Raw genomic sequence first — 24973 nt, forward strand, 5'->3', positions numbered from 1 at the left:
CCAGGAGTACACAATGTTTTATTGAAAAAAGTCAGGCTCAGCTTGGCCAGCTCCATTCCACTTGGCTTGACGAGAGTCTCTGTCCGCAGCAGCCTGAGCCAGGTCTTCCCAAAGGCAGGCCCAGCTCAACTCCCCCCTCACTAGCCCTCCCCTCTTCTCTGATGATGATATCCAAACAATAAATATACAATAAATAGCGCTCCTGGGCCAGACTGAGATGTCAAATCCCATATCAACCCTCACCACCTTCTCTAGTCAGGATAGGCCTACACTGGGATATGGGAGGGGAAGGCCCTATATCCCCCAGGGTCCCATGGGCCTTCGGATCCATTTCAATTGCCAGGTCCAAGCTTGGTTTCCCAGGAGACCTAGCACAGCTGGTCCAAAACAAGACTGGGCAAAGCAGAACTGGCAAGTGGGTGTAGGGGTGGGGACTGTTGTCCCAGACACCCCAACTCCAGGCCACAAGACTCCACCAGGCTCAGGAATAGATGGTGATGACTTCACGGCCGCCTCCACGCACCAACAATACGCGTTCAAGGCCCTCAGTGAGCACCTCAAGGAATTCCATGTCTGCAGGGTATCAGGTCAAGGGGCAGCCACAGGACCAAGGCTACTTCCCACCTACCCAGGGACACTCAAGGAGAGGACAGCTCCCCACTGCCAGCCTTTACACCAAAGGATACAGTTCTCATCACCCTCACTGTTCTTAGGGGGACCAGGCATGTTTAGAAGGACCAGGCGGGCATCGTGGGAACGCGTGACGATGACTTCATTGAGTTTTACAGCGGTGTGCATGCGCCGCACATTGGACTGATCCCTGCAGACAAAGCAGCTGATCACAGGCCACTGAGAAATACCCAGCAAAGAGGTCTCTGTCCCTGGTCCATCTGCACAGCTTGCCTGTTCCCACTCCTCCTCCACTCCAGAACTCAACATCACTTGGACTCACGGCTTAATGTGCACCAGCTCCCGGAAGTTGTCAGGGGCATGGCTGGGGTCCCAGGACTCAGGCATGTACTTGTCTCTGGTCCATGTCATCTGGATCTTGTCAGCCCCGGCTGCAGACTCATCCTCCTCATCTGAGTAAAGGCTCTCTAGCCGCAGAGCTGAGTGCCTATCCTTGACCAGCTGGGCCTGAGGACAAGCAGAGGGTGTATCCTTGGTACCCGGGGAAAATGAGGGCCTGGCTGGCTCAACATGACCACCCTGTCTCTAGGATATGGGCACTGATTAGTTCTGGTTCAGGTGAGGTTTTTTGTTTGTTTGTTAGTTTAAGACAGGCTGGCCTCTCGCCTCAGCCTCTTAAGTACTGGAATTATAGGCATAAGCCATCATGCCCAGCTTTTTGTTTGTTGGTTTTGGTTGGTTTGGTTTTTGAGACAGGGTCCTACTATGTAGCCTTGACTGGCCTGGAACTCACTCTGCAGACCAGGCCAGCCTCAAACTCACGGGAATCCACCTGTCTTAGCCTCCTGAGTGCTGAGGTTATGGACAGAAGCCATCATGCCTACTCAAATGAGTCATTCTGTAAATGGGTTTTTTTAAAAGATTTTTTTTTATGCATATGAGTGTTTTGTTTGCATGTGTGTAGGTGTATCCTGTGTGTGCCTGGTACCCACAGAATTCAGAAGAGGGTGTTGGATTATCTGAAATTGGAGTTAGGGAGAGATGTGAACCAGCACGTGTGTCCTGGGAATTGAACCTGCATCCTCTGAAAAGAGCAAGTGCTTTTACCTACAGAGCTATCTCTCCAGTCCCAAATGAGTCATTCTGTTACCTCCACCAGGCAGTGTCTTCAAAGGTGGGACCGGCCCTTACTCAAGCCTGAACCAAGAGAGCCATTTACCTCTCGGTCCCGCTCGGTTTTGGTCAGCCTCATCTGCCGCAGCATCTGAGACCGCTGCTCCATCATCAGTGTCCGCTCGTAGGTATACGCAGAGATGTCACTGTTATGCTGGAGAGAGGGGAAGTGAGTACCAGGCTGCATGACCCTGGATCCTCGGGGCCGGAGCAGGGCAGGCAGCTCACCATCTCTACCACCTCCACTTCCGCTTCCAGGCGGAGGTGATACAGGAAGATGGCTAGATCCTTCTTCATCTGGATGCTGTTGTCGTCCATCTGGGCCACAGTGAAAATGCGCATCCGGCACTTCCTCCAGACCTGTGGCAAGGAAGCGTGTCAGTGGTTCAATCACGCCTAGCGTCCCAAGAGCCCAGCTGCCCTCACCCATGCCCAACCAACGGGCACACCTTATGCTGGCGCAGCAGGAAGGGCAGAAGCATAAGCATGCCTCCGTCATGCACGATCCACCACACGTCAATGTGGCCCTCCAGGTAGCGCTCGTGGTTGCTGGGGTAGAAAGCTATGTTCTTTGGCACCAGCAGGGCCAGATGGGCAGCTGTGGTACAGCGCACAGTGTCTAGGGAGGAGGGTCACTGCTGACTGCCAGCCTGTGACCCTCTGATCTCTGCCACCACACTTTAACCCTGGCCCGCGGTCCCTGGCCCAGCTTAGATGCCAGACCCCCACACACCAATAAAGGTCTTCCAGGCACGCGGGTCCTCACTCTGTCGCCAGCCATAGGGCCAGCCCAGCACCACAGAGTTATGTCGCATGCCACCCAGGCCGCAAGACTGGATGAGGTGGGTCAGCCCCTCTTGAACCTTGCTGGCCACCACCACCTGACAGAAGCCTTTAACTTTCTCAATCTCCATCATGTTCTTGATGGTCTGTGGGGAATACAAGAGCATCAAAAGGCAAGGCCCACCAGTTCCCACCCCAACTGGGATCCCTACCAGAACTTTGAGGCTAACAGGGGAAGACCTTGGAGCAAGCTGCCTACCCACAGGTTCTATTTTCTGAATGATATGTATTTTATGTATGTGTTAATGTGATGTGTGTATGTGAATGTGAATGCAGGGCAAGCACATGGCCATCAAAAGACAACTCCTGGGAGTGGGTCTCATCTGAAACCTTGTAGGATTTGGGAATCAAACTTAGGTCTGTACATGAGTGGGTCTACCCAGTGAGGTGTTTGCCAACCCACAGGCCGTGGTTTCAGGGTGGGACAACTATACTTATTCAAGCTTGAAGACAGGGGCAGTGTTGTCCATCTGGCTGGCCACAGTGGCCCAGACTGGTCCCCTCCCATATATACCTGCTACACCCCAGTCACCATTGACTTGGCTGAACTGTCTTCCCACCCCTGGCCATTACCTGCTCAGCAGCCTGAGCCTCACCATAACTCTCTAAGAAGCTGCCCTGGATGACAGAGCCAACGATGGTCAGGCCCTTCCCAGCCTTAAGCTGGGAGGCAAAGGTGAGGAGCCGGGGGTACTTCACATGAAGGTCTTCGTCTAGCTTCAGCAGCACCAAGAGCTGAGGCCTGCAGGGGTCAGACCGGCAGCCGGGGGTAAGGGCCTGGGCTTGCCCAAGCCTCTTCTGTGATCATTCGTGGGAGAGTCTGGACTCCCACAGGCTTGGGTAGAACAGGCGCGCGGGGAGTTACCTCTCCCAACCCCTGGGGAGAGCTACAGAACCTTCCACCCTCAGTGTTCCCTGAGAACCTTGGTGTGGCCCTGTCAGTCTGGGCATGAACATGAACTTACCGCCAGTTCTTGGTATGAGGAGGCCCTTCTTCCAGCCTCAACAGCGCGTAGCGTGCAGCACTCAGGGATAGGCCTCGAATCCCGTCGCCCCACTCCTTCTCAGCCCTATGGGTGTCACCACAAGCTACTGAGCTCCTGGTTCCACCCAAAGATCTCTCCCTCTCTTCTCCCCCCACCCCTTCTGCATGCTGAGTGAGCACTTTATACTGAGCTCCTAGCCATCTACTCAGGGACTTCCATGTGAACACGGGCTGAAGGAAGGCCAGGCCCTCAGTCACAGCCCTCAACCACAGACCAAAAAGCAAAGCTGGCCCAGCCTGCCACCGCCAACCCAACACTCAGACCATTTCAAGTGTTCAGCCAGACACACACAGTGCTGTACAAGCTATGACCAGGCCGGACAGCGGTCCTTCACTCACCCTTGGTACTCGATGTACTTGTAGATCATGCCTGCAATGAGCATGGCGACGAGGGCATAGTACCAGGAGGAGACAAACATAAGAGCCAGGCAGAGACTCATGCCTAGGAAAGACAATGCCCTGGGCGGGAGAGGAGAGGGTGAGAGTCAGGAATCCCGCTCATGGTTTGTACCATACTCTGGTGGCCCTTACACATCCCAAGTCACAAGCTGGAATGTGAGAAGCAGGTCAAGTATCCCATCAGAGAATCTCCCTCCTCTTAGTGTTTCAAGAGCAAAGGCTACCTAGGAAACTCAGACTTCCTCCAGAACGGGGCTTGTGGCTTCCCCAATATGGCCAATTATCAAGGGACTTGCCCCAGGGATCCAGTAGGCACTCACCAGTGATAGTATCTGAATCGGGGCCTCCAGTTGGGGGTCCTCAGAAGCGTCTGTACAGCACAGGCCAAGTTTACAAACAGGTAACACATCAGAAAGAACCTGCAGTACCAGGAGGCAGTTGGAGCAGAGAAGCTTCCTTGATACTTCTAGGCACCTGATACCAAGCTACACCTGGTCCAGAAACTGGGCCACACCATGGCTCCTAACTCCCAGGTACCCACTCCTATGGCCTGATGCAGATGGCAGTATTAAGAAAATGTCCTTAGGGCAGAGCAGTGGTGGTTCACGCCTTTAATCCCAGCACTCAGGAGGCAGAGCCACGTGGATCTCTGTGATTTCGAGGCCAGCCTGGTCTACAGACTGAGATCCAGGACAGGCACCAAAACTACACAGAGAAACCGTGTCTTGAAAAACCAAAAAAGAGAGAGAGAGAGAGAGAGAGAGAGAGAGAGAGAGAGAGAGAGAGAGAGGAAGAAAGAAAGAAAGAAAGAAAGAAAGAAAGAAAGAAGGAAAGAAAGAAGGAAAGAAGGAAAGAAAGAAAGAAAATGTCTTCAGAGCCGAGGAGGTGGGAAAGGAACAGAGTCCAGGAAGAATGAGTGGGGAGCTGGAGACCAGGACAATGGCGGGAAATGGCAGGGGTACTCAGTGTGACCGATGACAGGGTGATGACTAAGCTTGTGGCCCAGGCAACCAGATGGATGGGGGCTGTCAAGCATTTGGAAGTTGGGGAGTAAGTCAGGAAAACGTGACAAAGATCATGTATTTTTGTTCTGAGAGTAAGAGACAGGGGATGCTGCGCTGCATGTGGAGTTAGGACATGGGCAAGGCAGGATGTGTGAACCCTTCTGAGGGGTCAGCTAAGGAACAGAGGGCTGAGGGGACAGGGCCATCAAACTCCATCCTTGGTGATGAGGAGGAAGGGCAAAGAGAGAGAGATATCAGGGGGCAGGAATTCCTATGGGGGAGTACGTCCCAACAAGGGATTGCCAGCAAGAGCCCCATGACAAAGGATGACCTAGCTCCTTTACCTTAGGCAAGAGAAACAGCTCTCAAGCTGCCTACAGAAGGAATAGCTTGAGGAATGCTCCTCTATGAGGAGACAAGGGAACTCAGACGTGACAGGCCTGGATGGGGGCAGGGCTGGAGTGTGCTCAGAGGAAGACAGCCCTGTCAGGTCTATAAGCTGAGGGAGTGAAGCAAAGTCCCTTTATAACTGAACAAGTAAGGACCATCAGCCACCGAGCAGAATGGGTGAGAGCCCAACACGGGCACAGGTGAATATAGAATCCAAACTGCCACAGAGATCCCTGGGAAGCGTGTTGACCACCGCCTGCAAGGCTTTAGCACACTCATTTCCTCGGCTTACAGAACACTGAAAATAATGAATGGGACAGTGATGGATTTGATAAGGCAAGACAAGGTGCTTGCCCTTTCGAGAGTGGGCATCTGCTGGCCTGCTCTAGGGAGGCTCCTACCCTAGGCACAGGGTCTGTTGGTTTCTTTAGCTTCTGTGGATGTACCAGGCTGGCGTCTGAAATCAGGGTAAACACAACTGCCAGCTCTCCACTTGGCCCAGCCAATCTGCCAGTGGCACCCTAGACACCAGACAGGATCATCGGGAGGTGCTGGGCTCCCTGGCTGAGGTTACTGAGGTTTAAGGAACTTTTCCCGAGACTACCCTTTGCCCTTCCCCCAGCTCACATGGACAGGATGGGGGCCACCATGTCAAGGGAGGCGATGAGGATGCCCAGCTGAGCGATGAGGGCTGTCAGGAGGAGTGCCCATGTTGGCTCACCATTTGCTTTTCCATGGCCAAACACCTGCAGGCACCGGAAAAGGGGCTGTTCCCACCACCGCCACTACCCACATGTATAGCCTCAAGTCATAACCTTCTCCATCATCCTGCGGGTCCCAGCCCCATCCTATCCTTATGGGAGTCACAAGTTCCCCCGACTCTACTTCTCTGCTTTGGGTGAAGCGTAGACAAGCCATGAGGATTCTGGGTCTAAATAGCACTGCTAATAGGAAATGGGGTCAGAGACGCTCTTTTTTTTTTAATGTGGAGCTGAGGATCGAACCCAGGGCCTGGCGCTTGCTAGGCAAGCGCTCTACCACTGAGCTAAATCCCCAACCCCATAAGCAAGCTGAGGATAGAACCCAGGGCCTTGTGCTTGCTAGGCAAGCACTCTACCACTGAGCTAAATCCCCAACCCAGAGACGCTCTTAAGCAGCTCCTTCTGGGTGGCTGCCAAGGCCTGGGCCAGTGTAGGCAAGCCGTGCTGCATCTGAAGCTGCCTCTCCCCTTGCCAGGATGAGGGGCCAAGAGCATCAAGGCTGTGGGGGCACACAGAGGGCTTACCCGGAGGAAGGGGATGATGTTGTCCTTGGCAATGGCTTGCAATAAACGTGGTGCCCCAGTAAGGCTTTGGAGGCCAGCACCACATGTTGAGAAGAAGGAGCCGACGACAATGACCCAGGGTGAAGGCCAGGCCAAGGTGCCCACCACCAGGTTCCTGCTGACGCCATCACCATACCTGCAGGAGCCAGACTCAGACCATGCTCCTGATAAGAAGCCCTCCGAGCCCTGGGTGGGGCCACTCAGAGTAAGGGATGTCGGGGTCGGGAAGAAAGGCGGAGAGGAAAGGCTCTAACTTTTAGCGGAGACCAGTTGCCAGCCCTGAACTTTGTATCTTTGCCTTTTACCTCATCCTTGATCTTAACATCACCGTCGTCTCAGAAGCTAAAGTCATGGAGGGGCCTGACCTACCTGGTTACACAGATCGTTACTGGAAGTCAACTGCCTGAGATGTGTGGGACCATGGGTGGTGAGGGGTGGGCTGGTGTGAGAGCAGAAAAGGCTGACAGGAAGGGGGCACAGCTTACTCACTTGTCCCGGAGCACTACACCCTCAATGCAGGCACCAAAGAGAATCACACTGCTGAAGTCTGGGCTGTCTTAAGGAAACTAGGTAGCCCCAATTCATTCCCCACACAGCACCCTAGTGAGCCTCACAGCCATAGCCTTGACCTGCAGACATCAGAAGGTCCCCTGGTGTACACATGCATATTCTCTCTCAGTTGTGTGTACGGGGGTTGAGTACCCATGCTTATGTGTGTGTGTGTGTGTGTGTGTGTGTGTGTGTGTGTGTGTGTGTGTGGTGTACCTTCTGACACCTGCCCCACCATGCCTAAGAAAGGATACACACAAGTGAAGTGGTAACAATGGCCAGAATGGTCCCCACTGGGATAGACTTCTGGGCATCACGGAGGTCCCCGGAGCGGTTTGAGCCAGCCATGATGCCTCCAAAAAACAGACAAGATTCCCTCAGGGATTCTCCAGAATTTGGGGTAGGGCTAAGCATGTGGGCATGTAGACCTTACCTGTTACAGACGGGAAAAAGATGCCAACCAGCACAGTGAAGGAGGTGGCAATGTCAGCTACCACATACAGGGATAGGCTCTCCTTCAGGCCAAGGGTATCTGTAGAGGGCAGCCCATGCTTCTCCACGACCTCACCCTTCTCCAGGTAGGCACTCCATAGGTTTTCTGTAGAAGCAGGAGCGTTACAACTACAGCACCACTGATGTACCCAGGGAAGTTTGGGGCAGCCCAGCAAGACCCTACAGATGCAGGGAAGCTCTGGGAGTTCTGGGGATGGCCTGAGCACGGTGACTATTGTGTCTTTCATAAGGCTGCTTTGGCCAGAGAGGATGCTGTCCTGTTAGAACTACAATAGAGGTGACTGGACCTTCATCAGCCTGGACCTCACTATTGCCTGACTCCCAGACAGAGGCCCTTTATGACCCTTGTGGGAACACCCCCCACAGCATCAGGGGCTGGTAGCCAGGCAAGAGGGAATGCCAGAACTTTACAGGGTTTGCTGTAGGCCTGGGATTTTGGCCAAGCAGGCTCCATTCACCCAAAATTCAGCTACAAGGAGCCAGGCTAAAAGGACACTGCTGAGCAGGGAAAGTAGCCAGATCTGCCCTCTTCCCTTGATCTAGGCACACAAGGACAGCTCTGTGCTCTGCTTTCCTGCTCAGCCTGTGGGCTGGGGATATGGTGGGGCTAGGAGACAGGAGGGAGGACCCACCCTGGAGCACACCAGCAGCTGCCCCAGGTATGCCCGGGATTTCCGTCACATTGTTGAGCAGGAAGTAGGGGTCACAGGAGTCAGCGGTAAGGTTGGGGCTGTGGCAGAAGAAACTCCACAGCCGGGTGGCCACTGTCTCATTGTTCACCGTGACTGTCTTAGCGCAGATGTCAAACTGGTCCCGAGACAGGGTCCTATTGCCCAGCATGCAAACCCTGCAGGGAGAGAAGCCTGTTCCCACCCAGCAATCTGAGGGATACAGAGCATCACAGGCTTAGAAAGGATGTCCATGCCACAGCTGGACAAATGCCCTAGTTACTTACGGAAACACGGGAGGGTCAAAAATAGACTTGATGCCTCCAGCATAAATAGAAAGGATGGAGATGATCACACAGGCCAGGAAAAGCGAGGCAAATTTGTTCACATACTTGACACCAACAAACACCACCAGGGTCATAAAAGTCAGAAAAATGGTCCCATACACCCGCATATTATTCAAGGTGGCACTTGACATGTCATGGGTGCCCGATGGGTGAAAGATGGCAGCTGGCGGAGCAATGTAGGTCTGAAACAAGAAGACAGAAGCTCTAGGTACAGACTTCGGTCTGGGCAGGGAAACCTGTCATTTGGTTTTCTTTTTAAAAGTGTGTCTATAAGAAACCAGTCACAGAAGACCAATGGTGTATGATTCCATGTCTATAAAATGTCCAGAAGAATAAATGCACAGAGAATGCAGATCAGTATCTGTTAAGGGCTGGGGAGAAGGGAGAATGATTACTAATGAAGTTTATCTTAGAGTAATGAAGATGTTCTAAACCGATTCTGACAGTGGTTACCTCCTATGAATATACTAAAAACCAGGAACGTGTATACTTTCTTCTTTCCTTTCCTTTTTTTTTTTGGATAGTATCTCATTATGTTGCGCTGGCTGGCCTGGGACTCACTGTGTAGACCTTGAACTCACAAACATCCATCTGCCTCTACCTCTTGAGATTAAAGGTGGCACCCTCACACCCAGCTGCTTCTTCTTCTCGAGACAGGTTTTGCTATGTAGGTCAGACTGACTTTAAACTTACAATATCCTGCCGCAGCCTCCTGAGTTGTAGTGTTAAGGAAGAAAACATTTATTTATTTAGGGTGGAGGATATGCAGGAGCCACAGTGCAGGTGGAGGTCAGAGTACAACCCACAGGAGTCAGATCTTGTCTTCTATCATGTGAGTCCTGAACACCAGGTCATTCGCTGGCCCCTGAGTTGCACACTTTTTAAATGGGTAGTGAATTGTTTGCCATGCATGCTGTTGTTCAACAAAACCAGTATTGAAAGAAAGAAAAGGAAAGGAATGGAAGAAAAGTAGATACAGACACAGGTGCCAAGTTGTGGAAGCAAGGGCCAAAAAGACACAGTTTGAGCAACTAAAGATAATGTCAGATTATACCCAATAACCCAGAGAACAAAATAAACCCCCAGGAGCCCATATAATGACATGGTTGAATAAACACTGGGAAAAGGGACACATCTCCTTACAGAATTCCAAATATCAGAAGAAATGTAAGAAATAGAAAATAAAAACTCAGAAGGTCTAGACAAAGGGCCTGGGTTCTGGCTGGCAGCAGCAAACAGTGTCTCTAAACAGCTATTCTCTGGACCTTCAAGGGGGCACCTGTCACCCTGTGTCACTCTCCTCATGTCACCACGCTTCCCAAGGTCTCTCTCCCATTGGCCTGGGCCATTCATTGGTGGGTAGTGATCTCAGCACCCGTGGGATTCAAGGACCTCCAGATAGCGTTCTATGGCTGTTCACTCTGATGTAAAGACAAGGAGAAAACAGATCTAAAGGACCCTGTCACAGAGTCTGGGGGAGACAGAGCTGCCAGGGCCCACAAAAGGCTAGGAGGTAAGCTCTCTGTCACCATCAAGATCAGCCCAACCCAACACCTGGCAGACCCTCTGCCATGGCCCAGTGTTCAGGTAGAAGAAATATCCAGGCCAAGGCCAAGGCAACCAGGTCTCTTCCCTGCTTGATCCAAACTAGCACAGGTGTAAAGAGCGGCGAGCAGATCTAAGCAAGGATTCCCTTGAGGCCTCCCATTAGAAACTCCAGACCCTGGCCAGGGACAGGCAAGTACTAACAGCCTCTAGAACTGAGAGAGACTGGACATGACTAGGGTTGACCAAGGCTTAGCACAACTCACCAGCAAGATCTCAATGGCCCCTAGGATATACATGGCTGCTGCAAATGTCGTCCCCAAGTAGAAGCACAGGCCCACAGCACCTCCAAATTCTGGTCCCAGTGAACGGGAAATCATGAAGTAGGAGCCACCAGCTATAATGGAGAAAGTGTACACAACACAGGTCAAGACTAATTCTTCAATGAGATTTCCCGCATAGTGGAACCCTACAACCACCCAAAAGAACAAAGACTGTTTTTCTCTTTAACAGGCCAGGGCAGCATTAGCGTTTTGTCCAGGTTTTGTCCCTGTGGCTCAGTACAGGCCACTGAGTCTTTGCATCTATTAGAACCTAGCATCCCCAGGAAAGTGGCAGTCAACACGGCCCCAAAGTGGTAAGAGCAGAGACAAGAGTGATTGATTCATCACTGCCGTTAAGTCCTCTCTGGTGAAAGCCTAGTAATAGGCACCAAAGAGGGACCAATTTCTTTTATGTTGCAACCCCACCTCTAGTACTCCCCTAAAAGAAGTATCGCCGGGCGGTGGTGGCACACACCTTTAATCCCAGCAGTTGGGAGGCAGAGTCAGGAGAATCTTTGTGAGTTTGAGGCCAGCCTGGTCTACCAAGTGAGATCCAGGACAGGCTCCAAAGCTACAGAGAAACCCTGTCTCAGAAAAACAAAAACAAAAACAAACCCTAAATAAATAAATAAAAAATAAAAGAAGTATCAAGGGTGTTCCAGACTGTCACAACACTGCAACAGTGGAGAAAAAAAAGGTTCGTGTAGTAACACATGCCTGTAATCCCAGTAATTAGGAGGCAGAAGCAATATCACTTCAAATTCAGAGCCAGCCTGGTCTACATAGAGAGTTTCAGGTCAAAAGACAAAAAACAAAAACAAAAACAAACAAACAAAATACAGTGTTGAAAGTGAAGAACCCCACAACCACTGGAAATCAGTATGGCGCTTTCTCAGCCATACCACTCTTGGGCATATACCCAAGGAATGCACAACCATACCACAAACATACATGCTCAACTATGTTCATAACAGCATTATCCGTAATAGCCAGAACTTGGAAACAACCTAGATGCCTGTCAACTGAAGAATGGATTAAGAAAATGTGGTACATATACACAATGGAGTACTACTCAGCAGAGAAAAATAATGACAGCATGAAATTTGCAGGCAAATGGATGGAACTGGAAAATATCATCCTGAGTGAGGTAACCTAGACTCAGAAGGACAAACATGGTATGTACTCACTCATAAGTGGATACTAGATATAAAGCAAAGAACAATCAGACTGTAACCCACAGAACCAGGGAGACTATACAGCAGGGGGGCCCTAGGATGACTGTGGCTTGTAATAAGTTTTGGTTTTACTCAATTACTGGGCAAGCTTCAGTGAAACATTTCACTATTAAGGTAAGAATTTGTACTGTATCAAGCTGATAATAGAAAAATAAATAAAATAATAAAAAATAAATACATTTAAAAAAAGAAAATGAAGAACCCATAAATAAAAGACTATTCCACAAACTGGTTATATCCTAGCATAGAGCAACCTACTTTAAAGAAAATTTCCAAATTTTGGGAAATACATAAACATATATACGTGCATATATATGGGAAATATAAATTGTATACATACACAGACTAATACTTTGTAAACTACTAAGATCATAACAGTAATGAACTCAGCCTGGTGAGTTATGGATGCTTTTGGTTTTCCATTCTGCTTCTTGCCCAGTTAAGCTCTCTTATAGTAAACATGCATTCTTCTTTCTTGGGAAGAGTACACTACTTTTACATTAACAAAACACAACAGCAGTTTTCAGATTCTGTTGAGCAAGAAAGTTCCCAGGAGGCTTTGTCTCAGAGTCAAGGATGGGACCCTACCAGAAAATTCCCTGGGAACAAGGGACAATGGAGGATAGCAGGCAGACCCAGGTGGATTAAGCCATGTTCCTTGCAACAGGCCCACAGGTGGCATTTACTCACCTGGTACCACACCATTGGTGGCAATGGCACTCATAGAGATGGCTGTCAGCAGGGTCTGTAGGAAGGAAGGCCTGGGTAAGCAGCTCAGCTGGGTGGGCTCTGTGGAGCAACATGCTCCACAGCCAGCCCAGCTCCTGACCCCCTCCCCCACGACACTCACACAGCAGCAGCAGATGAGGACGATGAGGAGAGTCTGCAGCACACCAGCTGTGCCCACCATCCACGTCAGCCGCAAGAAGAGGATGACCCCAAAGATATTCTGCAGGCAGGGAAGGTACACTCCCATGAGGGTGCCCATGCTGGGTGCCTAAATGGGCAGGAGGGGAGGGGGCACACAGCATCAGGGAGGTCCAGATATGCCACACAAAGAAGCACCTAGTCACTCAGCAGCTGGGGTCCAGTGGATACACAGGAGGCAGGAGCAGACTGTTTCTACAGGCTCTCCCATAGGAAAACAGTTCAGACTAAGAAGGTATGAGACCTGATTTTTCTTTTCTTTTCTTTTGGTTGTTTTGTTTTGTTGAGACAGAGTTTCTCTGTGCAACAATCCTAGCTGTCCTGGAACTTGCTTTGTAGACCAGGTTGGCCTTGAACTCACAGAGATCCACCTACCTCTGCCTCCCAAGTGTGGGATTAAAGGCATGCACCATGCTTCCTGGTTTCTTCTTCTTCTTCTTCTCCTCCTCCTCCTCCTCCTCCTCCTCAATTGTTATTGTATGTATGTGGGTATGGCGTGTACACCCACGTATACATGTGTCAGAGGACAATGCTCAGCATCACTTCTCTCAAACTCAAGACCCACTGAGCCATCTCGATAGACAAACCCCTATTCTTATAGTATGTATGTGTACGGCTCTAAACCTTAGCCCATCCCCCACACCAGAGGCATGCCTCTTCCCCTTCTTCTGACATTCATTTGTTCATCTGCTTTTGAGATAAGGTCTAACTGTAGGGTCCTGAGTGGCCAGGAACTCTCCATGTAGACTAGGCAAGCCTGGAGCTTTTGGGGATCTTCCTGCCTCAGTCTCCAGTGTGGTAGGATTATAGACTACACATTATTTCTGGTTCTCTTCTTCTCTTGGTTTTCACTTTCTGAAACAGGGTCTCACTCTTTGGTCAGGCTAGCCTGGGATTCACTATGTAAAACACGCTGACTTCAAACTGTGGCAATCCTGAGCAGCCTCTTGGGTGCTGAGCTTATAGGAGTGTGCTGCCACACCAGGCTTCTGATTTCTGTTCAAATTCTGGGAAGTGGAGACTGTCTCAGACCCCCACCTTCTCACCTGGCAGGCCTCATTACCCAAGGCAAAGCTCAAAATGTCCCTGTCTAGCCTCCTGCCCCCAAATCCCCATATCCAGCTCAGGTAGACTGAGTCTTGCCTTGCTGGCCTCAAGGCTGCTCTGACAATGGCCTGCTTTGTACCAAACATGCACCAGTACATCAGGGACACTGGATGGCACCTCCCTTGCCTGCCAACCTCTCCACTCTGAAAACCAAGTCCAATGCCATCACTCCTGTTGAAAATCCTCTGAAATGCCCTCTAATGGTGTGGGGGGCATGTGGTCCAGACTCCTCGGTTCTGGACATGGTGATATACTCCATCCCCTCCCCTGACTGGCCTAGCTTTGAACTACATTCCTCTGGACTATATACCAGTATAACCATGACCGTGTTTAGTAGACTTGGCTTGTGTGATGGCTATTCTTGGTTGTCAACTTGACTACATCTTGAATTAACTAAAGTCCAAATAGCTGGGCACACCTGTGAGGAATTTTTTTTTTTTTTCTTAATCAAATCATCAGAGCCGGGCAGTGGTGGCGCACGCCTTTAATCCCAGCACTCGGGAGGCAGAGGCAGTTGGATCTCTGTGAGTTCGAGACCAGCCTGGGCTACAGAGTGAGTTCCAGGACAGGCTCCAAAGCTACAGAGAAACCCTGTCTCGGGGAAAAAAAAATCATCAGAAGTGAGAAGACCCTCTTCTAGTCCAGATCTTTGAGGTGGGAAGATCCACCTTTCATCTGGGCCACACCTTCTCCTGGCAGCCTATAGAAGGACATGGAATAAAGAAGCTTGCTTTCTCTCTCGCTAGCAAGTCCATTCCTTCACTGGCATTAGAGTCTCCTTCTTCAGGATTCCAGCGTACACTGAAGACCAGCTGAGACATCCAGCCTTGTGTCCTGAACAACTACTGGATTCTTGGACCTTCCACTGGCAGACAGTCATTGTTGGACTAGCTGGACCCCAGCCTGTGAAGCCAAACTAGTAAATGCCCTTTATCTATATATTCATACATTTATACATAATATATACTATAGTCTATGTATATTTGGTATATATATTCTCTAAGTCTGTTCCCCTAGAGAACCCTGACTAACAGTTTGTTCACTGCTCTAACACCAACAGGCCTGAAAAGTCCCCACAAAGTGCTACTGAACCCAGCAAGTGGTGCCTTCTAGGTCCCTTCCTGTTTTAGGAAGTCTCACAGACAGAACAGAAACCAGGCTGTGAGCAAGTGAGAAAGCTCCAATATGCAGACTAGACTGGCAGTTTCTCAGTTCTGTAAGGGCAGGTGAGGGGCTACCCAGGAGGCCGTGACAGAGGCTGTGTGTGCAACACTGACGCAACCCAGACCAGTGGGGTCCTGAGGGCATCCACAGAACCCCAGCAAATCCTCCTCTGCCCTGAAGATGGGGCCTGAGGATCCTCAAAAGAGCCTGAGCAAGCACAGAAGCTTGCACACGCCATCCTGCACAAGGCTGTATGGGTGAGAGGTAAAGTGGGGTTTATAAACCTCGAGCCTTTCTCAGAGGACACCACCTACTGGACAGTGGCTGTAGCAAAGGCTCCTCCCCGCTCCCCCATCCTAGGGTGAGTCACTCTAAAGGGCAATGTGGGAAAGGGCTGGGCCGGAAATGCTTTTTGCATCCCTAAATAACCCCTGGCAGCCTTAGAAGGTCATTGGGTTAGAGCGGAAGCCGCTGCCACAGAGATGAAGCCGACTTTCAGTCCTGGCATGGTCTGCTTAGAGGCCACACTTCCTGCTTCCAGCCTTCTTTTCTGAGGCTCATGGCTCCCTAGCTTCTATTAGATTTGGCCAGACTCCTCCTCTCTCCATGAACCAGCCAGTGGGGCAAGGACTGTTAGCCACCTACCTTCTCACATCATTCTCCTAGGATCAGGTAAACTCGGTGGCTAAGCATCTTCAGGCTCCCGATGAAGCCACAGGACCACAGCCCCTTCCTAACTCAGGTTTGTCTCCCACAGGCCTTTCTTGGCTTCTTCAATCCCAGCCACCAACTCCCCTGTATTGCCCAAGGATCCTACCAGCACTAAGCAATATTCTTTGGAGGCTGAGGCCTCTCCTACAGGGCTAGATAGGGATGACTAGATATAGATACAGAGTTCTCGATATCTTTTTTTTGTGTTTGTTTTTTCGAGACAGGTTTTGTCTGTGTGGCCCAGGCTGTCCTGGAATTTACTCTGCTGGCCTTGGACTCACAGAGATCCCCCCTGCCTCTACCTCAGGACTGTTGGGACTACTACTCTGGAGTGCCACCACCGCCCGGCTGAGTTTTCACTATCTTTAGTTCAGAACATGCCAACAAAATCACAACCAGCAGGATCAGGTCTAGACCACCTCAAGATATCTGCTGCCCTCTCTGAAGAGTGGGCTGACTTCCATAAGCGGAAGGTAAAGGATACACTTTAGCTTGGCTTACTCTAGCGGACCCACCCTCAGCAATGCCCACATCTCATAAGCAGGTCTGAAGCCAGTATCCTGGTTTATTTCAACCAGGAATCACTTTGGTTTGTATTTACTGCCAAGGAGAATGCCAAAGACCCCGGCTCCTTCCAAGCACAGTTGCCTGCCCAAGATAGCTTCCGGGAATGCCTAGGCTCAGTCAATCTGCCTCCTTTAGCCCCTTTAAGATCTCTGGGACGCTCGGTGTGTACCACCAAGCCAGGCTTCTGTCTCAAGGCTTTTTTGTGAAAATAATATTCTAGATCCTGGGTCCACTGTTAGATTCACCTGCCTCTGGCTCCTGAGTGCTGGGATTAAAAGGGTGCGCCACCACTGTCCAGCCAACCTGGGTCCACTCTTAAAACAGTGTCTCACATTCTGACAACTAGGAACAAGCAGCTGCTGTTCTTTCTGTTGCTTTTGAGGTAACTCTGGCCCTCTGCACAGGAGCTCGTCCTTAGCTCTTAACCTCTGAAGGCGCTCAGGTCTCACCCTCCATGCTCACCGCCCACTGGTCCAGGTGTGCTCAACACCACACAGAGAAACATCTATTTCCAGCATCTAATCATGGTGATCTGTCTGTCTCCCCAGATGTGGTCCTTCTGCTGACACTGACTTGCTCACCTTGGCAGCTCTCTGACGGGCACCTTCCCCATTCTCGGCTTCCTCATGGTCCTTGGCTCCTTGGGTAAGGTTGGTGTAGCTGACAAGCTTGCCCAGGAGAGATGACACCTTTGGGCGTATGTCCAATTCTTCCTGTAAACAGAGCCACGGGGCAAGATGGCAATGAGCCAGGCCAGGCCAGGCCAGTGTCGGCTACCTGTGTGTAGCTAGCAGCCAAGCTGTTGGCCCAATGCCAAGCCCTAAGGCAGGCCTGGACTTGATCCCGGCTCTTGCCTGGGGAAGCCCAAGCTAGCTAACTGGGCAGGTGTGGGCACCACACCCCAGAAGACAGCACTCAAAGGCCCAGAGGCTGCTTCTCTCTGCCCCACCTCGGCTGTAATCACTGCCAGCTCATTTGTGAAAATCACCTGCCTCAGGGGAGAAGGAAGGGCAGGCCTTGCTGGCAGACAGACAGACTGCACACTTCATCCTGCCTGCTGGGCCACTCTACGGCTGGGTCTCTGGGATTCACATCTACCTCAATACAAGTGCATGCCCGGGCACACGTGTGTGTGTGTGTGTGTGTGTGTGTGTGTGTGTGTGTGTGTGTGTGTCTTAAATCCAGATCTTACTTCTCAGCTCAGGTCTAGAAAGGAAAAATTCCAGTTTGAAATTCCCACGTACATGGGAACCTTTCCAGAGAAGTGTACATCATAGCAGTAGCTACGGAGGGCGGAGTGAGGGTCAGATGCAGGAGGAAAACAAGGCCTCTGTAACCAGAGGGGGACAGAGCTGGAAGAGCCAACCAGAAAAGAAAAGGAAGATGCTAGCCACAGCGGAGAGCACAGCCCAGGGCTGGAGGAAAAAGGTGTGAGGAAGTAGCCACCTTGGTGAGGGGCTGCAAGGGAGGCAAAGGTGAACAGTCCTGGAGATGATGATGGGGGCAGAGTTGCAAGTGGGTCTCAGGGGGCAGTGTGAGTCGAAGGGGCCAAGGGGACCACAGCATGGCCGCCTGCCAAGTGGGGAGGGCAGGCAGGGGGACTGAGGAGAAGCCAGCCCGCTGCTTAGCTGAGCGGTCTGGAAAAGCCCCTGCCAACCGCCCACCTGTCTACCTGAATGGCTCCCCGGATACCTCAAACAGTGCCAGGTTCCTGTCATAGTAATCACTTCCTCTGGAAGCTTCCAAAGGGCAAAGGAAAGGGCTGTTCTCTCTGTGGTTACTCTGTCCTGTAGAAAGAGGGAAAGAATTCCAGTGAGTTACTGCCTCCCAGGACCCCAGCCTATACCCCACCCCAGAAGGCCAACCCACAAAACAGCTCTGCACATCTTAGCCAAGAGGCTGAGAAGCCACAAACACTGTCTCTCTAAAACACTTTTGGAAGCCACAGCGTTAAGAAACCCTGACTCGAAAACACAACAACAACAAATACAAGGATGTTGAGCCCCCATTTCCTCATCATACACTTGTCAGCCTTCCCAAAGGGCCATAAAGGCACCCAGGGCATCATTCTCTGTAGAAGACTCCAAATCTCCACACTCGAGCCAAGTGTACATGGAGGGCGGGGCCTACTGAAGAGGCGGGGCCTGGCCATGACCAACACTGAGGCCCCACCTTCCTTCTTCCCATGGACCTGGAGCACCTAGGGTGCCAGGCACCATTCTGCCCTCCAGGAAGATGAAACTACACAGGGCGCCTTTCGCTGCCATGGTCCACTAGGCGCCAGCTAAGCTACCCCACCATGCACCGCGTGAGATGGCCCGGAGGGTAACCCAGAGCATGCTGGGAGACGGAGCCAATCTCACATGAGCTCAAGGAGCCAGAAACAGCCACTGGGAAAGCCAGGGCACGGGATGGATCTTGGGTTGAGCAGAGGAAATATAGGAGCATGACCGGGGTGGGGGTTGGAAGGGTGGGGGATGGAGAGGTGGGGGTGTCATCCGTTGGCCTTTTGGTTCCCAGATCCAAAGGGAATCCAGAGTTTAGGAAAACGAAGGTTCCAGTTTGCTCCAGGACAGAGGCCTACTCCAGCCTCTCAGGCTGGTGAAAATGTGCCTCACCGACTAGAAAACCTCCTAGCAAGGAAGGAGCCTGCGCATCTTCCGTTTTTGTGCTGTGTGGTGGAATCAACCCACAGACTCAAGGAGCACTATGGGAAATGCTTTACAACTGGGCCACAACTACATGCTCCATCCCCTCCTTCTCTGAGACAGGGTCTAACTGTAGCCCAGGCTGACCTCAAACTTGTGCCAGCAGCCCCTTGCCACAGCTTCTTAAATATTGGGATTACAGATGTAAGCACCATGCCCAGCTCTCACACTTTCTCTTTTGTATATGTATGTGTGGTGGATGTGTTGAGAGGCTAAGGTCAACATCAGGTGTGTTCCTTTCTCCACCTTAGTTTTTGAGACAGGGTCTCTCAAAACCTAGAGCTCACCAATTTGGCTCGACTGGCCAGCCAGCAAGCCCCAGGGATCCTCCTGGCTCTGTGTTCCCAGTGCTGGAATCATGAAGGGGGGAATCTGTGCCTGGCTTTGTAGACCTGGCCCTCTGGCTTCACATCTGATGATTGTGTAGGTCAACGACTGTGTAGGCCAATGTCAAAGCCAGCAGTCATTTCAATCCACCAAGTCACGTTAAAAGCCTGGTGGGGTCACGTGGTCCCTCAGACACACTACGGCATTGGTGGTGACTTCTGTGCTCATTCAGGAAGGATAAGGAATCACGGGAAAAATCTCAAAATCCAGTCAGGGTTGCCTTTTCCACAGACAACTCTTGAGCGAGGAATTCTGACGACAAAAACAAGCACCACAACGAAACAGAACAAGCCAACAGGATTGGAAACAGCGCTACAGCTCATCTTCCGCTTCTGCCCTGCCTGCCCACTAGGAATCTCCATAAACGTACATCTAGACCCAGGCAGCCAACACTCGCCCTCTACCCCCTCAGGAAGCACTTGGGTTGCACATTTCAGATCCCTTTGTGGAAAGAGGCTGGCAATAAATATAAATTATTCTAAATGCACACACTGCAGGCTGTCCCACCACAGATCCTAAGTGCTCCTAAGAAGAATGCACTATTATTTAGAAACTGTAGAGCAGTGGTTCTCAAACTTCCTAACTCGGCGACCCTTTAATACAGTCCCTCATGATGTGGTGGCTCCCCCCCCTCACACACACACACACACCATAGAATTATTTTTGTTGTTACTTCATAACTGTAACTTTGCTACTGTTTAAATACCTGTTTTCCGATGGTCTTAGGTAACCCCTGTGAAAGGGTCATTAGACCCCCCTGAGAACCATTGCTGTAGACCTAGGCATGGTGGCACAAATCTGTAGTCCTTGCTCCTGTGAGGTTGTGGTAAGAACAGCCTGAGTTCAAGGTCAATTCGGGCTACATAGTAGTTTCCAGGGCAGCCTGGGCTGCAGTGAAAACAAACAAGAAGCCGAAGGAAGGACTTGGAATGTAGTTCAGTTGGTAGAGCGCTTGCCGCATATGCGCAAAGCCCTGGGTTTGATTCCCCAGCACCTCATGAAACTTGTATTGAAAAAGAAGCCAAAGGAAAAGGTTCTACAAACTGTTGAGCTGAGTGCACAGCAGTGTCCCCCTCGATCCAGCTGATCCCTTGTCCCTACAAACATCACTCCCAGATGGCATGGGCTGTTCTAGAAGCTGTCATTGACCCCCTTTTCAGGAACAAGGCAAGACAAGGAAGGCTGTGTAATGAAGAGCTGGGTCCAGGCTTGGGAGTTGAGCTGTGGGTTCCCTTTTCACATTCTAGATCCCAGTCCATTTAGGGGGCACTCTGGGATATGTAGTTTGGCCACTGTGCGCATGCCCCAGCCTCTGGGTGTTCGGAGGGCCAGCAGTATGGCTTGAGTTTCTGCCCTGTGTGACCCAAGGAAAACTGCTCACTCCCTGTACCACTCTGTGGTCTTCTGTGAAGTACAGACAGTAAGCATTCCCTCTTCCAACTTCCCTGACGCATCAGAAAAGGTACTGTCTGGTCTCAGACACTGGCAGGCACTCCTTAGATTGCACAAAGCCTCACTTAAGGACCCCTCCCATAGGATTACGGGGATATGAAGGGTCTAAACAGTGCCTCAGATCTGTCCTCCCTAGACTTCAAGCTACCGCCCTCAGCTATTCCAAAAATTCCAGGGCAGGTTTAGGCATGCCTGCCTGCCAGGCTCAAGCTTTTCAAACATTTACCCGAGACCCCCAGAAAACCAGAGCATAAATAAACTCAGGCCTGGGGTTTCCTGTGAAGCATACAGGTCGGTTCCTACCAGCAATTGTGAAAATCCCAATGGTAGGGAATGACCTGGGTGACATTTGTGGTCCCCATGTACATGGCATCTACCTACAATGCCCTTCCTTGACCTTCCTACCCCTGCCACAGGCCACCTAGATGAGTAGGCCTACGTATGCCCCTCAGAGCAGAGGTGTGAGCTTTTAGTTGAGGGTTTTCAGGAGAGCTGGACCTAAGATAGTTCTGTGCTCTCTGACCCTTTGCTATATCCGTTAAGAAGAAACAAAATCACTCACCAGGGTGCAGGGTATCCCCCATGCTGCAAACACAGCCACAGTCTGGATGAAAAGGAGTAAGAGGAGGAGAAGGAAGGGGGTAGGGTGACAGGAGGTGGCCTGGCCTGGAGGGATCTGGCAGGACACAGCCAGCAACCAGCACAGCTCCAGGTTACTGCTGTCATCCTGTGAAGGACCAAGGCGGGGCCAAAGACAAGGCTTAGCACTGCCCACTGGTCCAGGCTAATGATGCAGTGCAGCACATCATCTGGAGACAAACATCCTTCCAGGCCTAGGGGAAGAGGGAAACTGTTCTGACCCCTTGGACCAGGATAGGGGCAGCCAGGGACATTGGGCCTTGGGTTACTTCCATACAGCTGTGAAGCCTGACAAATCTCCATGACCTCTGGTAGCCCATGCCACTGGCCTGTACCACGTCTACACGTGGCAGACAGGTGATACAGCCCGTCTTTCACATCAGTCCTAGACTGCCCCAAGCATGTCACCATTACAGGCCTATCAGGTAGCTTCTGATATTACCCAACACAACACACATTTCCCACATGTTTCCATCACCGACAGTCCCAGACATCATAGGCATCTGTTATCAATCATAGCACGACATTCATCCCTGGCGGCCTTGCTGGAAACAGTAGCCATGAGGATGTCCTGACCTGACCCTGTCCTTCACCCTGTAATACTCAGCCATGCACGTGCATTTACACATGCCTATACAGCTACACAGACACATCTTCCCAGTAATGTTCACACTCCAAGTGTGTGCCAGGACTGGGCCTTGAGGATCCTCCTGGGGCGGAAGATGGAGAAAGGGGCACTGGAAGTGGGGAAGGGTTCACATCCATGACCAGCCCTAATACCTAGGTTAAGGCACTACACTTTCATATCCGGGTTTGAATCCCACTGGGAACAAGTTACATAACTCTTCCCCGCCTCCCTTCACTTCTTCCTAAGTGCGAGTAACAGAACCTGTCCCATGGGGGAGGCTGGGAGCATTAAAACGAGTTGCTTCACGTACAGTGCCTAGACAAGCTTGGCCCCGTGTGACTGCTCCCCAGATGCCCGCTGAACCTACAGATCTACACCAAGGCCAACAGAGGCCCATCAAGGAGCACACCCTTCGCCCCTATCGGGCCAGCGTGCAGGGAGGCAGGGATGGGGAGAGGACAAGGGAGGGGCGGTGAATCACACGGGAAGAAAGGATAACTCTCAAGAGGATGGGGGCGAGTCACAGAAAAGTGAGGAAGCTGCAGTGCAGGCTTCCGTTGAACCTGGTCCGGGCCCGGGTCCCGCGTTCGGCACCAGCCTGAGTGAGGCAGCCTGCTGGCAGGCCTCCCTGGGCGGCCACGTCTGCAGCCCCCGCCCGCGGCCCTCGGGGGAGGAGCTGGGGGGTGGCGGGTGGAAGATGACCTGGCTCGGGAGTCCCGGACCGAGAAGACGCGTCGGTCTGAGCGCGCGTGGAGCAAGAGAGGTGGAGTCCCGCAGGGACGTGTTGGCGCGCAGTCCGGCGGCGCGAGTCCCGTGCGGACGCCCCCGGCCCCCGGCCCCGGGCCCCGGGCCCCGCGCGCCCCCGGTCCAGGTCCCGGCCGGGCGCACCCTCACCGTCCGAGTCTTCCCGCTCGGCGCGCTCCCCGTAGTCCACCCAACTGAGCCCCTCGAGGTTGTCATAGTCGCCGCGCCGCGGCCCGTCCACCGGCACCACGGTGAAGTGAGGCATCGCGCGCGCTCGGCCCGCGGTCCCGGCCTCCAGCCGGCTGTCCCCGCCGCCCTGGGCCGGCCCGCCCCGCCCGCTCGCATTCCACCCCGCTGCGCTCACTTCCTCCACCCGCCCCCCGGGCCGCCCCTCGGGGGCGGGGAGCAGGAGGGACTCGGACCGGCCCCTCCCCGAGCGGGGGAGACAAGGCGGCGAGAGGACCCCGAGGAGAGTGCCGTGGCTGCTGGAGGATCGGGGTCCTGTGTGACTTTGGTGGCAGGGCAGCCCTCTCTGAGCCCTAGATGCGATACTTACAAAGTGAGGGAAAGTGAGTTTCCACTTCTAGGGGCTTTACGACGGTGAGACCGGGCGCACGGTGCACTGGCTCTGAGCCTTGGATTTGTTTAGCTCTCCATCACTTATTCAGTTATGTAGCGGGAAGGGCAGGCAGGGCCGGCCCAGGGTCTCAGTGGCCACCCCAAACCTCCCCCAGTCTCTCGTCACCCCGACATACACACTCCTCCATTTTCATCATTTCTCTCTAACGCTCCCCCACGTCACGGGTAGCCAAACTCCCGCCAAGGTACATACAGTCTCTGCCCCTCTGCCCTCAGTCCCCTGCTGCAGCCTCCTCCGAATTCCGCTACACCCTCGGTGGAGGCGACACCCGCCCATCCCTGTTTGACACTTTAGTTAGGATAGCTCAGCTATCTCGTTTGAAGCTGCTCCTTCCCAGCCTGGCCTCCCGGCGGTTCCTGCACCCAGGTCCTTTCCTTTCTTGGTACTAACTTCTTTCACATTCAGATAACTTATCTAGTTGCCTTTACTTCAGAATTTTTATCTTTCTGGGTTGTCCTTTCGGCCTCTTCTCCCCCCCCCTCCCTATCAGAAAGCCTCAGGGCTCATCTTTCTGGTCTATCTCCATTTTTCTCCCCTTTCTGGCTTAGACAACCTTGAGAACGTGGGCTGACCCTAGGATCCGCGCCCTCTGACGGCCCCTGTCCATTCCCAGCTCCAACTCGGCGGGTGGGCTGGCCCGTTCAAGGTCTGCAAGCCCGGTGGGAAGCCCCTGGAGCAGCCCATCATCTAGCCCTTCCCACTCAGCCTTTCTGGGCTGCGACCCGGCCTCCCTCTCCTCATGGCACCCTTAACTGCTTCCAACTACACACTCTCTCTTCTCTCCCCATCCTGCACTCCCTGCCGTAGAGATGACTCAGTGGTGAAGAGCTTTCGCTGAAGTAAGTTCAGTTCCCAGCACCCACATCAGGTGGCTCATGACTGCCAGTAACTCCAGCTCCAGGGGATCTGATGCCCTCTGGCTTTCTCAGGCTCTGGCATGAGTGTACACACACACACACACACACACACACACACACACACACATCTTTAAATTTAAAAAATAAATTGAGCAAGCAGAAATATGAGACATAAGGTATGACTAATAAGTAATAAAAAATATAAGAATTATAAGGTATGACTAATAAATAATAAAAATATAAGAATTATAAGGCATGACTAATACAAATTTTCCAATCAAACCAAAAACCAAACCCAACCAAACTAAAAACAAGTGGGTGGCTATTGAGGAACAACATTTGAAGTTGACCTTTGGCCAACACATACACACACACTAGACATGACACCATCTTTTTGTTTGTTTTTTGGTTTTTTGTGGTTTTTTTGAAGCAGGATTTCTCTGTGTGGCTTTGG

At 51.8% G+C, this 24973-nt stretch overlaps 1 protein-coding gene across 2 annotated transcripts; it reads right to left on the reverse strand.

The window, feature by feature from the left end:
* Positions 1–23367, reverse strand: Slc12a4 (solute carrier family 12 member 4). 2 transcript variants are annotated; one of them, XM_036187082.1, is made up of 24 exons: positions 23173–23357; positions 18157–18251; positions 17046–17177; positions 12839–12985; positions 12679–12733; positions 10697–10827; positions 8826–9067; positions 8503–8717; positions 7791–7955; positions 7612–7710; positions 7298–7355; positions 6770–6944; positions 6112–6230; positions 4411–4509; positions 4031–4150; positions 3612–3716; positions 3220–3388; positions 2537–2732; positions 2253–2422; positions 2032–2163; positions 1850–1957; positions 953–1137; positions 687–820; positions 1–573 (listed from the first exon to the last, which is right to left on the reverse strand). In XM_036187082.1, the coding sequence occupies exons 1-24, from the start codon at positions 23285–23287 to the stop codon at positions 482–484; spliced, it is 3258 nt and encodes a 1085-aa protein (XP_036042975.1). In that variant the 5' UTR covers positions 23288–23357; the 3' UTR covers positions 1–481. The 2 variants fall into 2 exon arrangements, with proteins under 2 accessions (XP_036042975.1, XP_036042976.1); XM_036187083.1 differs by lacking the exon at positions 18157–18251 and having other exon boundaries at positions 23173–23367.
* Between the last annotated feature and the right edge of the window lie 1606 nt (positions 23368–24973).

This window comes from Onychomys torridus, chromosome 5 (genome assembly GCF_903995425.1).
Source record: "Onychomys torridus chromosome 5, mOncTor1.1, whole genome shotgun sequence".
NCBI classification, from domain to species: Eukaryota; Metazoa; Chordata; class Mammalia; order Rodentia; family Cricetidae; genus Onychomys; species Onychomys torridus.